The 13,861-nt window shown below is 37.6% G+C and overlaps 1 protein-coding gene across 4 annotated transcripts; it reads right to left on the reverse strand.

The window, feature by feature from the left end:
• Positions 1–6,856: 6,856 nt before the first annotated feature.
• Positions 6,857–13,572, reverse strand: LOC121038358 (tigger transposable element-derived protein 1-like). 4 transcript variants are annotated; one of them, XR_005794316.1, is made up of 3 exons: positions 13,392–13,572; positions 13,108–13,207; positions 6,857–7,383 (listed from the first exon to the last, which is right to left on the reverse strand). XR_005794316.1 is itself a non-coding variant. In XM_040487859.1 (2 exons), exons 1-2 carry the CDS (start codon positions 13,432–13,434, stop codon positions 7,139–7,141), a joined length of 288 nt encoding a protein of 95 aa, XP_040343793.1. In that variant the 5' UTR covers positions 13,435–13,572; the 3' UTR covers positions 6,857–7,138. The 4 variants fall into 4 exon arrangements, 1 of the variants encoding a protein (XP_040343793.1); XR_005794315.1 differs by having other exon boundaries at positions 13,006–13,207; XR_005794314.1 differs by having other exon boundaries at positions 13,001–13,207.
• Between the last annotated feature and the right edge of the window lie 289 nt (positions 13,573–13,861).

Below are 13,861 nucleotides of genomic sequence, written 5' to 3' on the forward strand. Positions count from 1 at the left end.
TTTATTTCTCCACCTCTTATTAAATGTCTATACTGTGGTGCAAACCACATGTCAAATAGAAAAGGTAGGAAATCAAAGAGAGGAAAGGAAAGGAGAGGAAGAGTGGGAAGGAAAAAGAAAGGAAGAAGGAAATAGAGAACATGTAAGGGAAGAAAGAGAGAAAGAAATAGAGCCCAGAGGAAAAAAGAAAGTTAAGGAGCAAAGGGATGTCAGGCAGGATGGTTGGAGTCCACTGCAGAAGTGATGACTAGAATGTATTATTTTTTCCCAACTTTTTATTGTGAAATATAATATATATTCGAGAAAAAAAATGCAAAAACTCCAGAAATTTACAGTTTGAGGAAGTTTCAATCCTCTCTTAGTCTTTGTAAGTCAATCTCACTGTGTGTTACAACCACTTGGGGACTAAGGGAGATATTCCTACTGTTAAATTAATTAAACAAGGAGGCCATTAGACTGGAGTTGCTCTAATGCCCAGGCGGCCCACTTAAGCAAACCAAAATCTAAGCCTTTAACTGTCTCAAGGTTAGAAAATCAAAGCACTAAAGACAACCACTCAGAAACAGCCAATGAGGCTCGAACCTATATAACCAATCAAATAATTTCCTTTCTTTGCTTCCACACTTTCTTTCTATAAATCTTTTCTTTGCCTCCTATTGGTGGAGCCCTCCTAACCACTTATTCATTGCTTATTCTAATTGATCTTTGCTCAAATAAAGTCTTAAAATTGTAATGTGTCTCAGTTTATCCTTTAATGCAGCCCAACAATGTCATTTGTATCCAATTGGAGTGAGTTTGACCAAGACCTCCCTGATGGCCTTAGGACACTCTGTTCTCCTCTCACTGTTAAAAGATCACCGTCCTAAAGTATTGATTTGGTATAATATTCACTATCTAGAAGGTTTGAAGGCAGGGTACCCTCAGTGATTTAGAAGAAGGTTACTTTAATAATGCCCTGAAGAATAGGCTATATTGCAATATGATACACTTCATGGTTACTTAGGAAAAAACCAATCTTGAAAGAAAGCATGCGTGGTTAGGCAGTTATTTTTCCATCAACCAGGATAACAGACACCACACAGTGTTAGAAATACTGACACCCTAAAATCATCAGCTTTCTATACTGATGAGAGATTTGCATAAATCCCATTTGGGGCTAAACAAGCACCAGAGTGTTGCTGCTGCTGTTTGGGGACAGAAAGGATTCAGCTGAGTTGCTTTACCTGTGTGAAACCATCAGGAGATCAGTCTGCAGTTGCTAAACACAACTTGAAAAACTGGTAGATTCAACAATCACAAAGTAGCAAAACTCTATTTGCGTGCCCAAGTTTCACTGATGCCTCCTACCTTTCATCAGCAAACGAGTGCAATTAGAAGTAGTTGGGATGGAAAAGTAAGCACTGGGTTTATGTACTTCTACCTTGGGGAGTTGTGCAAATGCATTATTTCAAAGGTAAAGATCCAATGATCAGCTTATTTTCAATTGGAGTCCCTTTACTCTGCAAGCGAAGATGCACATTATGTGAACCGTTAGCTCATTGGAAATGTGTACATCGAGAATGCTTATGTCTGTGCCTTCCTCTTTGTGACACAGTAACTCATCTGGGGGCACCAGCTACTCATGCATATTACTGTGATATCCCAGTATTTCTTACTGTACCACAGGCAAACGTTTGTAATTTTTGCATATTAACAGACTATTTGAAATGGAATATCTATACTGGCTAGTCTTTCGGGTCAAAATACTGAAGTGGCCTAAGGAGAAAGAAAGGTGGAAAGATTTCCATATTAGCAGTTTGCGGTTGGAGCTCTGTTGATACCACTGGTATTTGAGGTAATGGTGAACTCAGGAAAAGCTGCTGCCCTATGTTAGAGAGAAACCAGATAAAAAGAGAATGCCCCCGTATTTGATATAGGTCAGAGATTTAACATTGCATCTTCTTTGAAAATAAATTCACTAAAGTCTGTTTTGATCTCAATGATTTTGAGAGGTATGCATCAAAATGTAAAATATCTAGAAAGTTATTGGGCAAAATTCCGTTTCTTGACTATACTACATTGTTTGATCTCTCTGAATTCTCTCCCCGATTTTAAAGATGAGGAACCTGAGACCTGAGCAATTAAATGTGCTTCTCAAGGTCACAGAGATAGATATTTGTCACCTTCTGTGTTGAAGAGAGTGTGAGGGAGACTCTTCAAGTGTTAGGAAAAATAAAGAATGTAGTATAAAGAATAGGTCAGAGTGCAGAAAGACTGATGTCATCCAGAACCCAACAACAACAATAACAGCAACAACAACAACAGCAACAAAGAGTTTCCAGAAACTTAGGAAAATAATCTCCAGGAAAGGGGCACTGATTGGATATAAGGACATGAGAGTCATAGCTTTTCCAAGTCATCTCATTTATTAGCCTAGATAAAATTACCTAGTTTCTTGTTCACTTATCACTGGCCAAGAGGTGCTATTTCATAATAGAATATATTTTAGGCCTAATTTGCTTCCACTTGCAATACTATCCATAACTTGGAAAACCACGGGCCTTTGCTACTTGCCCATCATGCTTTGTGTTTTGGCAAAAACTGGAGTTACTGATTTTCGAGGTGCAGATCTGAAAACCCAATTCCCACTCTTGAGATAAAAACTTCATCAGGGTTTTTTAACAGAAATAGTAAATTATTTTTTGTCTTCAAAATGCTGATTATTACTACTGATAAAGAGAAAGACATTAATGCCTATTCTCCCACCCTGAATGGTGGCTGTAATTCTATGACACCTTTTTCAATCGGTAAGAGAGCTTTCCATGACTTCATATGTATGAAATCACAGTAGAGTTTAATTTCCATAGAAAATTATTTTTCATTACAAGAGCTCCATTTTCTGTCTATACAGTGAAAATGGGCAAGGAGAAACATGTAGAGCCAATAATAGACCTCATTATGGCTTTTCTAGGGAAGTAAAATGTAGCTACAACATGACTGCATTTATAAAGGCTCTTAAGTCCCTTTAAATAGAACGAAATTAAGTAATTTACGAGGCTTCCTTTTAAAGCAATTCTTAGATAACTTCAAAAGATAAGCACAACCTTCTATCTGTGGTACCGTCCCTTATTTTTAAAAACAAATATTTTGTTAATAAAAATACACCGGACGGGTAGGGAGACAGTAGTTTGGTGCTAGAATACATGAAGTTCAGATCTGACTTTACTACTCAGTAGTTGAATTCTCTTAGTATCCCTAAATTTTAATTTCCTTTTCTGGAAAACTGTAATAATAATGTCAGTGCTCAAATTGGAAGCTTTTTGTAAATTACTATTTGACATGATCTGTGAAAATGTAATTTACACATTTATAGTTCAGTATGTTTTTAAGTGTACTATTGAATAATGTTATATATTTTTAAAATACTGCAAACTGCCTCAAAATGATTTTAAAAATAAACAAAAAAATGCACTTTCTGATTATGGCTATCTGAAAACATTCTCTTGATAAGCCTTTGTAATTAAAATCACTAACTCGTTTCTTTGCTGAGGAGAAGCAATTTCAGGTTGTCAATATGCTGTGTTGTTTCTTACTGACTTTTAGATACGAAGTCAATATCCTGCCTATCACATTCCTATATGCCTAGTTACTCAGGTGCTATCGAGTAACTTCAATTCCTGTCACAGAAGAGCCACAGCCAGAAGCATGAATTCTCTTGAAGAGCAGCAACCATCAAGGCAAGAGGAGAATGCACATGAGTCTGAGGGGGTGGGCAAGGACACTTCCCGGGAAGGGACTCACCATTCAGCCCTATCACACGGAGGTCCTCAGAGTCCTGTTATCCCCTTGTTCCCCATCGCTGACATGAACTCTCCAGACATGATCATTTGCTGTCTGAAATATCCTTAGCCTATACCCTTTCTTCCCTATTCCCCATCACCTAAATTCAAGCCTTCCTTTCTCTCCTGAGTTATTGGGAGTTATTACCTCCAATATTGCCTCTTACCAAACCAGTCGTCACCACGCTACCAATTTGTAGTAAAAGATCCAGCTGAACAAGTCACCCACTTGTTTAAAATTTCTGAATTGAATTCCCTTCTCTCAGAATAAAATCTGAACTCATCACCACTAAATACAAGACCTTTAGAGGTCTTCTTCTGCCTACCCAGTCTTTCCTCTGCACCTCGCCTGTGCCGCCTAATTAGGCATTCTCCCTTCTTCATCTGAATGTCTTTTCTAATCATGCTTTTGAAAAATTCTGTTAAGTTTTAAATGAACGAACAAATGGAAAGCAGAATCAGAGCTAGAAATTCAGAGAATAAGCTGTTAGTTGCCAGGGGGAAGGGGTGGGGGGATGGGCAAAATAAGAAAAGGGGAGTGGGAGATCTAGGCTTCCAGTTATGGAAGGAGTAAGTCATGGGGATGAAAAGTACAGCATAAATAAACAGTCTGCTACTGTAATAGCCTCGTGCGGCATCACATGGTAGCTATACTTGTGATAAGCATACATAACATGTAGAGAAGTTCGATCACTACGCTGCACGCCTGACACTAACATAACATTGTGTCACCTACATCCAAATAAATATGGTTTTTAAAAAAGGTAAGCTTTATCAGAATGTTAATTACATACCATATAATCAGCACATTTAAAGTGTACAAGTCAATGGATTTTACTACATTCACGGGCTTCTGCAGCCAACACCACAGGCAATTTCAGAATATTTCACCACCTCAATAGAAGCCCTGTATCCTCTTGCCATCATGTCCCCCACATCACACAATCTCTCTTTTCCTCTCTAGCCCTAAACATTCACTAATTTACCTGGCGTCTCCATAGACTTTCTGTCTTGGATATTCCATTTAAGTGGAATGAACTTCCCACATGTGAACTTTTATGACTGGCTTCTTTCACTTTGTATAAAATTACTGTCAGTGATACAGAATTACATCAATATTGGTACTAAATTCCTTTTCATGGCTGAGTAATAGTCCATTCTCTGAATACATCATTTTGTTTTATCAATTACTCATCAGTAGATGGACATTTGACTGGATTTTACCTTTTGGCTACTATGAATACTCCTGCTGTAAGCATCTTTGGGTGTGAACACCTGTTTTCATTTCTTTTGCATGTACTTGAGATTAGAATTTCTGGGCCATATGGTAACTCTATGTTTCACCATTTGAGAAATTTCCAGGCTGTTTTCCAAAGACGATGCATCATTTTAAAATCCCACCACCAGTGTAAAAGCGTTCTAATTTTCCTACACCCTTGCCAATAGCTGTTATTATTTGACTTTTTAATTCTAGCTATCCTAGTTCAAGTGAAGTAATATCTTTGATCTGCGTTTCCCTGAAGATTAAAGATATCAAGGATCTTTTCATGTGAATATTGTCCATTTGTATATCTTCCTCACATAAAGGTCTCTTCAGATCCTTAAAATTGTTTTCTCTTATTATGGAGTTGTAAGGGTTATTTGCATTCTACACTCAAGCCCCTTTTCAGATATATGATTTGCAAACATTCTCTCACATTTGGCCGTGAGCCTTCTTACTTTACTAATGGTGCCCTTTGAAGTACAAAACTGTTTAATTTTGATGTAACCCAATGTATCTATTTTCATGGTTGTGGTTTCTGTTCTTGCTGTCATATTTAATAATATTTTGACAAATCTGAGATCAGGAATATTAATCCGATGTTTGTTTTTTCCTAAGAATTTTTAGTTTTAGTGTAGGATCCACTTTCAGGTACTTTTGTATATTGTGTTTATATCTATTTGTCTCAGCACCATTGCTGAAAGACTACTCATTCCCCATAGAATGGTCTTGGTAGCCTTGTAAAAAATCAATTGAACACATGGTTTTATTTCTAGAATCTTAACTCTATTCCATTGATTATATGTCTATATTTGTACCAATACCACACTGTCCTGATTACTGTCGTTTTATAGTAAAATCTGAAATTGGGGATTCCACATTCTCCTACTTTATTCTTTTTATTCAAGATTGATTTGGCTATTTTGTACCCCTTAAAATTCCTTATGAAATTTTATAATCGGCTTTCAGTTTATACAAAGAAGTCAACTGGAGTTTCAATAGTATTGCACTGAATCTGTATCTTAATTTGGGGAATATTGCCATCTTATGATAAGTTTTCTGTTCCGTGAGATTTTTTTCCATTTAATTTGATCTCTAGTATGATTCGGCAATGTTTTATAGTTCTCTGTGTATACATTTTCATTCTCTTAGTTAAATTTATTTCTAAGTATTTTTTTTCTTTTTAATGCTACTGTACATGGAATTATACACTAATTAAGCTTTAAGACTGTTTATATTGCATGTACGTAGAAAAACATTTGATTATTCATATTGATATTATATCCTGCAAACTTGAAGGGCTTGTTTATGCTTTTAATTATTTTTTCATGGACTTTATATGACAGGTCACATCATTTGCAAATAGAGATAGATTTACTTCTTCCTTTTGAAAATAATTTTTTTTCTTTCTTTCTCTTACCTAATACTCTGGAAATAAACTACAGTAAAATGTTATATAGAAGTGATTAGAGTGGACATTTTTGTCTTATTCCTGAACTCAGAGGGAAAGCATCCTATCTTTCACAATTAAATACATGAAGCTAGCTTAGGATTTTCATAGATACCCTTCATCAGGTTGAAGGTGTTTCCTTCTACAGGCATACCTTGGAGATATTGTGGGTTCAGCTCCAGAGCACTGCAGTAAAGTAGATATTGCAATAAAGTGAGTCAAATCATTTTTTTCGGTTTCCCAGTACTCGTAAAAGTTAGGTTTACACTATGCCATAATCTATTAGGTATGCAATAGTATTGTGTCTTAAAAAACAATGTACATTCCCTATTTTAAAAGTACTTTATTGCTAAAACAAAATGCTAACTATCACCTCAACTTTAGCAACTCATAATCTTTTTTTCTCAGGAAGGATGTCGCCTCACTGTTGATAGCTGCTGACTGATAAAGGTGGTGGTTGTTGAAGGCTGGTGTGGTTGTGATTTCTTAAAATAAGCCAACAAAATTTGCCTCATCAATTGGCTCTTCCTTTCACAAATGATATCTCTGTAGCAGGGAATACTGTTCCATCACATTTTACCCACAGTACATCTCCTTTCAAAACTGGGGTCAAATCCTCTCAAACCCTGCAGCTGCTTTATCAACTAAGTTCATGTAACACTGTAAATCCTTTGTTGTCATTTCATCAGTCTTCACAGCATCTTCACTGGGAGTAGATTCCACCTCAAGGAACCGCTTGCTTTGCGCATCCCTGAGAAACAACTCCTCATCCGTAAAAGTTTGATCATGAGATTGCAGCCATTCAGACACATCTTCAGGCTCCACTTCTAGTCCTCTGGCTGTTTCCTCCATCTCTGCATTCAGAACACATTAAATATTTACCCGTTAGGTTTGCTGTATTATATGGACTGGTTTGTGGCACCCTAACCCAGTCACCATAACATCAAAGATAACTGCTCACCATCACAAGTGTAATAATGAAAACGTTTGAAATGTTGTGGGAATTACCAAAATGTGACACAGAGACACAAAGTGAGCAAATGCTTTTGGGAAATGGTGTCAATAGATTTTCTCGATGCAGTAGTGCCACAAACCTTCAATTTGTTAAAAACCACAGTATTTGCAAAGTATTGGACAGAGTCCAATAAACCTTCAATTTGTTAAAAAACCACAGTATTTGCAAAGTATTGGACAGAGTCCAATAAACGAGGTGTTCCTGTATTCCAGTTTGTTGAGTGTTTTTGTCAAAAAGGGCACACGGTTTTGTTGAATGCGTTTTCTACACCAATTTTGTATTTCTGAGATAAATCCCACTTGGCCATTATGTATAATTCTTTTTATGTTTCTAGATTCAGTTTAATAGTATTTTATTGTGGGTTTTGGAATCCATATTCATAAAAGATACTTCTCTATGGCATCCTTTGAAGTCTTTGCCTAGTTTTTGATATTAGGGTAGTGCTGGCCTCAGAATGAGATTGAAAGTGTTCTCTCTGCTTCTATTCACAGGAGAGTTTACAATTTGGTGTTACTTCTTCCCTAATTGATGGGGAAGCTGTCTGGATATGAGCTTTCCTTTAATGGTTACTAACTCAATCTCCTTAGTTGTTTTTGGACAATAATCAATTCAGATCATTTATATCTTCTGGAGCCATACAATTATCCATAACATTTTTTTTTCATAATGCTCTTCATTTCTTTAAAGTTAGCCACAATATAAGGCCAATCAAGCTAAAGTTTTGTGAGTTTTTCTGCTCTTGTCAGAGTCAGCTTTTGTTTATTTTTCTATTCTCTATTCAATGTCCACTCTAATAAATTTTATTTCTTTTCTTTAGGTGACTTTTGTTTTCTTTCTCCAGGATCCTAAGGTAAAAGGTTAGGTTATTGATGTAAGATATTTATTCTTTCTTTATGTAAGCACTAAGGTATAAATTTCCCTCTAAGCACTGCTTTAGCAGCATCCCAGAAGTTTTTGTATATTTTGATATGTTGTGTCTTCATTTTCATTCATCTCAAAAGTGTTTTCTCATTTTCCTTTGATTTCTTATTTGACCTATTCATTTTTATATATGAAGTGCACTTTAATTTTTTTTTTTTGTACTGGTTATTTATTTTTGAGAGAGAGAGAGAGTACAAGTGGGAGAAGGGCAGAGAGAAAGGGATACAGAATCCAAAGCAGGCTCTGGGCTCTGCACTGTCAGCAAAGAGCCTGATGTGAGGCTCGAACTCACAAACTGTGAGATCATCACCTGAGCTGAAGTAAGATGCTTAACTGACTGAACCACCCAGGTGCCCCTGAAGTACACTTTTAATTGCTTACATATTCATAAGTTTCCAACTTCTTTCTGTTTTTGATTTTTAATTTCATTCCATTGCAGTCAGATAACATATCTGGTTTTATTTCTATTGTTTTCAACTTATTGAGGTTTATTTTACAGCCCAGAAGGTGGTATATCCTGGAAAGTGTTCCATGTGCCCTTGAGAACACTGTGTATTCTGGGATCGTTGGGTACTGTGTCCTTTATATGTCTTTTACGTTTACTTGGTTTATAGTGTTATTCAATAGTCTATTTCCTTGCTGATCATTTTCCTTGTCATTCTGTTCATTATTTAAAGTGAGATACTGAAGTCTCCAAATATGATTGTTTAATTTTCTATTTCTCCCTTCATTTCTGTCATTGTTGTTTCAATCATTCTGGTTCTCTATTAATTAGTTCCACATGTGGTTGTAATTGTTGTATTTACCCCAGGGATAAACCCTATTTCATAGTGAATGATCCTTTTAATGTGCTGCTGAATTTGGTTTGCTAGTATTTTTTTCCAGTTTTCCTCAAACTGATTTCTAGTTTCATGCCACTGTGGTTAGAGAAGATACTTAGTATGATTTCAATCTTAAATTTGCTAAGACTTGTTTTGTGGCCAAAATATGGTCTATCCTAGAAAATGTTGCATGCACCCTTGAGTCATATGTGTACTCTGCTTTTGGATGGAATTCTTTGTATATGTTTGTTAGAGTCCATTTGGTCTATAGTGTTCAAATCTTGTTTCCTTATTGATTCTCTGCCTGGGTGATCCATTGCTAAGAGTGGAATATTAAGTCTCCAGCTGTTAACTGTATTACTGTTTATTTCTGCTTATATCTCTGCTAATTTTTGCTTTATATGTTTAGGTGCCTGATTTTGGCTCACAAATATTTATAATTATTGTCTTTTTGACACATTGGAAACTTTACCATTTATATAGTAGCGTTCTTTGTCTCTTTTTTGCCATTTTTAGTTGAAAGTATATTTTGTCTGGTATAAGTATAGTTATCCCTGCATTTTTTCCCCTTTCGGTTACCATTTTCTTGAAATGTCTTTTTCCATTTCTTTACTCTCTACGTGAATCTTTAAGGCTAAAGTGAGTCTCTTATGGACAGAATATTATTGGATTCTTTTTATCCACTTAACCATTTTATGTCTTTTAATTAGCTAATTTAATCCATTTATGTCTAAAGTAATTATTGATAGGTAAGGACTTACTATTGTCATTTTGTTGTTTCCTGGTTGTTTTGTAGATTCATTGTTCTTCGCTTTTTTTTTTTTTAATTTTTTTTCAACTTTTTTTATTTTATTTTTGGGACAGAGAGAGACAGAGCATGAACGAGGGAGGGGCAGAGAGAGAGGGAGACACAGAATCAGAAACAGGCTCCAGGCTCCCAGCCATCAGCCCAGAGCCTGACGCGGGGCTCGAACTCACGGACCGCGAGATCGTGACCTGGCTGAAGTCGGACGCTTAACCGACTGCGCCACCCAGGTGCCCCATGTTCTTCGCTTTTTAACCTGCTGTCATTTTTAGTGTTTTGATGTCTTTGATATCAGTAGACTTCAAGTTCTTTATTATGTCTGTTTGTGTAATTGCTACAGGATTTTCCATTGTGATGTTACCATAAGACCTACATAAAATATCTTGAACTTATACCATCTTATTTCATACTAATAACTATGTAACTTCAATGAATGCATAACCTTTAGACTTTTACTTCTTCTCTTCCTCACATTGTAGTTATTGGTATTACATGTTTGCTTTTTTTATACATTCTATAACTAATAGATTATTGCAGCTAGGGTTATTTTTGTTACATTCTTTTTAAAAAATCTTTCAACTAGATTTTTAAGTGAATTATGCACCATTATATTGAAGATCTAACTATGACCATATACTTATCATTACCCAGTGAGATTTATATTCCTTTCTAGGGTTTTATAATGTTAATTAGCATTCTTTCACTTCTATTTAAAGAACTTCTTTAGCATTTCTTGTAAGGATGGTCTGGTACCAATAAACTCCCTCAACTTTAGTTTGAGATCTCCCTCCTTCATTTCTGAAAGGGCAGTTTCACTGTGTATAAGTTTTTTGATTGACAGCTATTTTCTTTCAATATTTTGAATATGTCATTTCATTCCATTCTAACCTGAAAATTTTCTGTTGAGAAAACTGCCAGTGTTCTTATGTAGGTTCCCTTTTATGTAACTTCTCTTTTTTTCTCTTGCTGCTCCTTACAATTCTTTGTCTGTGACTTTTGGCAATTTAAGTGTATTGTGTCTTGGTGTTGCTCTATTCATTTCAACCTATTTAGGGCCTTTTAGGTCTCGTGGACCTGGATACACATTTCTCTATCCAGGCTTAAGATATTTTCAGCTGTTATGGCTTTAAATGTACTTTGGTCACTTTCTTTTTTCCTACTCTTTTTGAAATTCACATAATGCATTTTTTTTACTATGACTCATAATTCCTATAGGCATTCTTCACTCTTTTCTTTCTTTGTTTCTCTTTACTCCTCTGATGTGGTAATTTCCAATGCCCTCTGATCCGGGTCACTGATTCTTTCTTCCAAACGGTCAAATCTACTTTTGGAACTATATTCAGTTATTCGTTTCAGTAATGTATTTTTTTAATTCTAGATTTATGGATTTTTGTTTTTTGTTTGGATAGTTGCTATTTCCTTGTCAAACTTCTTGTTTTGTTCATGAATCATTTACCTAATTTTGCTTGGGGAAAATGTGCTTTCTTGTAGCTCACTAAACTTTGTTAAGGGGCTTATCCCTGAATTCTTTGTCTGACAGTTCATAGATCTCAATTTCTTAGGGTTGGTTATTGAAGCTTTATTAGTTTTCTTCGATTGTGCCATATTTACCTGATGATTCATGACCCTTGATTTCTTATGTTGATATCTGCATATTTGAGTAAGTGTGCTCCTCTTCCAGACTTTATAGATTTGTTCTGGCAGAGACCATTCTTCACCCAAACACTCAACTCAGTTTGGGTTTCTGGGTGTGTCTGATGGTAATGTCCTTGGGCAGGTAAGACTTGCTAGTATGGTCTATTTGGGGGCAAGACGAACGTTTGAGCTCTGAGAATGGGCACGGGCTGGAGGGGAGGATGTGCCTCTACTGAGAACAGTTGTATAGAAATGCTGTCTTGGTTCTCTAACCAAGTAAGGCTGTGGGATGGGCTCTGTGGGATGTGCCTGGTTTCTCTGGCCAGGCTTACTATGTGGTTGAGACTGTGTAACATATTAGTAACAGACAGGGGTATGAATTAGCTTCCCTGCCTTAGCAGGGCAGCAAGACAGGATCCATGCCCTGCATAGCTCTTTGTTTGGGTACCTGAATCAGGCCAGAGTATTCACTGAATTCCCTGGTCAGGTGAGGCCACAAGACTTGTTCTGTAATGGGGAAGCCAAGGGCTGTGATCACTGTTCAAGTGCCACTGTCTGTAGGGCTGTTGAATTGGCTGTGTGCTCTGGTTATGTTCCTTGGCCTTGGGCTGAGGGCTATACTCAGCAATGAATGAGGCTATGAATTAGATTTCCTTCTTGGCAGCAGCAAGGGAAACAGCTCTAACATCAGTAAACCTCTTTGTTGTTTTAAGCCAACATGCACCCCAAGTTTCATAGCCAAATGGGGCCACTGGATTTGTTTTGCAGATTATTGGTTCTGTCTGCCTTTCTCTAGAATTGTGCATTGTTGGGCTGTACTGCTTCTAGGAGTTCTACTAGCCTTTCTGGTCAGATGGAACTGGAAAACATCTCCACAATGGGTGGGGCTATGTCTAGACTCCCTTGCTTGAAAAGGAAGGACAGGGGCCACTCCAGGTTACTTTCAATTTCCTAAACAGGCTCTCCTCTTGGAAAGGCCTGATGACCACCCTTAGCCTTGCCTATGAATTAATCTCTATACGTGTGCAGAGCACAGGACGCCTCCATGCCAAGGTTTTGCTCTATGAGTGATCACCTTTGCCCATCAGCCTCTGGGCTCTAGGGCTGCTGGGTCACTCCGCTTCCAGAGGTTGTCTTCATTCCTCCTGATCAGATGGGGCTGGAAGACACTCTCCCTAGCAGGTAGGGCCATGACTCCATTCCTTGCTTGAGCATGGGAAATGGGGCTCTGGAGCTGGCAAACCTCCTTGTCTGAGGATTAGGAAGATCTGTACCTCACCAAGTTCCCTGGTCAGAATGCGTCCTCAACTTGGTTCTGTAGAGAAGCCAAGCCTCTGGCTGGGATGACTCCTTAGGCTCTGCAGATGGGAACTCAGCTCACCAAGATCCATGTGTTTGTTGGTTGTCGGTTGTTGCAAGTCTCTTACCTTTATCACAGGCAGATACTCAGTGGTTGAGCCCTAGTGGTTTTTCTGCCATCCCTGTGGGGTGAGATCAGAATAGGTGCTCCTACAAATTGACCCCATTGTTGGAGGAGGGGGCTAATTGTCCCTTATGGGCAATCTTTTCGCCTGGAGGACACAGAGGCTCAGGGAAGAACGCTCTGTGTGGTTGTGGACTATCTTGGGGGAGACGCAAGGCAGTCAGCATGTAGCCGTTTCTTACCCTTCCAGTCTATTTGGGCTCTGAGGTGCAGGGGCTCCATCATCCTCACCCACTGATGCTAGGATTCTGTCAGTGATGTCTTGCTCATAAATAGGTGACAGTTATTCCTCTTGTGAGAGGGAGTGAAGTAAGGAACAACCTGTGTCACCATTTTAGTGACCTTGCTCTACAGTTCACGGCATTTTAGGTCAAAATGGTGTTCTAGGAACAAGTCATTGGTTCTGAAGATGCTAATTATGATGTAAAGAGAGGATTCATGGCACATTCTAATTCAGACTTTTCAGGAGTTGACTGTGTGCTGGTACCACATTGATCGTTCTGCTTAGTCAAAGGCATAACAGGTGATCAAATAATCATGTCAGTGGCATGCTGGTTCCATCTCTGAACTAGGCAAGATACCTGGTTTTTAAATTCCTCTCTAACATTTTTCACATGTGGAAATCGCTGAACCTTCCTGAACTTTAATTTCT

The sequence above is a fragment of the Herpailurus yagouaroundi genome, unplaced genomic scaffold (assembly GCF_014898765.1).
Source record: "Herpailurus yagouaroundi ecotype Mexico unplaced genomic scaffold, PumYag 165, whole genome shotgun sequence".
NCBI lineage: Eukaryota > Metazoa > Chordata > Mammalia > Carnivora > Felidae > Herpailurus > Herpailurus yagouaroundi.

What these genes read in the sequence shown, in the direction of transcription:
- LOC121038358 (XM_040487859.1), bottom strand. Translation starts at nt 13,434, where the DNA reads ATGATGGAGCCCCTGCACCTCAGAGCCCAAATAGACTGGAAGG. An exon ending in AGCCCAAATAGACTGGAAGG is followed by an intron (nt 7,384 to 13,391) that starts GTAAGAAACGGC and finishes TTCTGAATGCAG; the next exon opens with AGATGGAGGAAACAGCCAGA.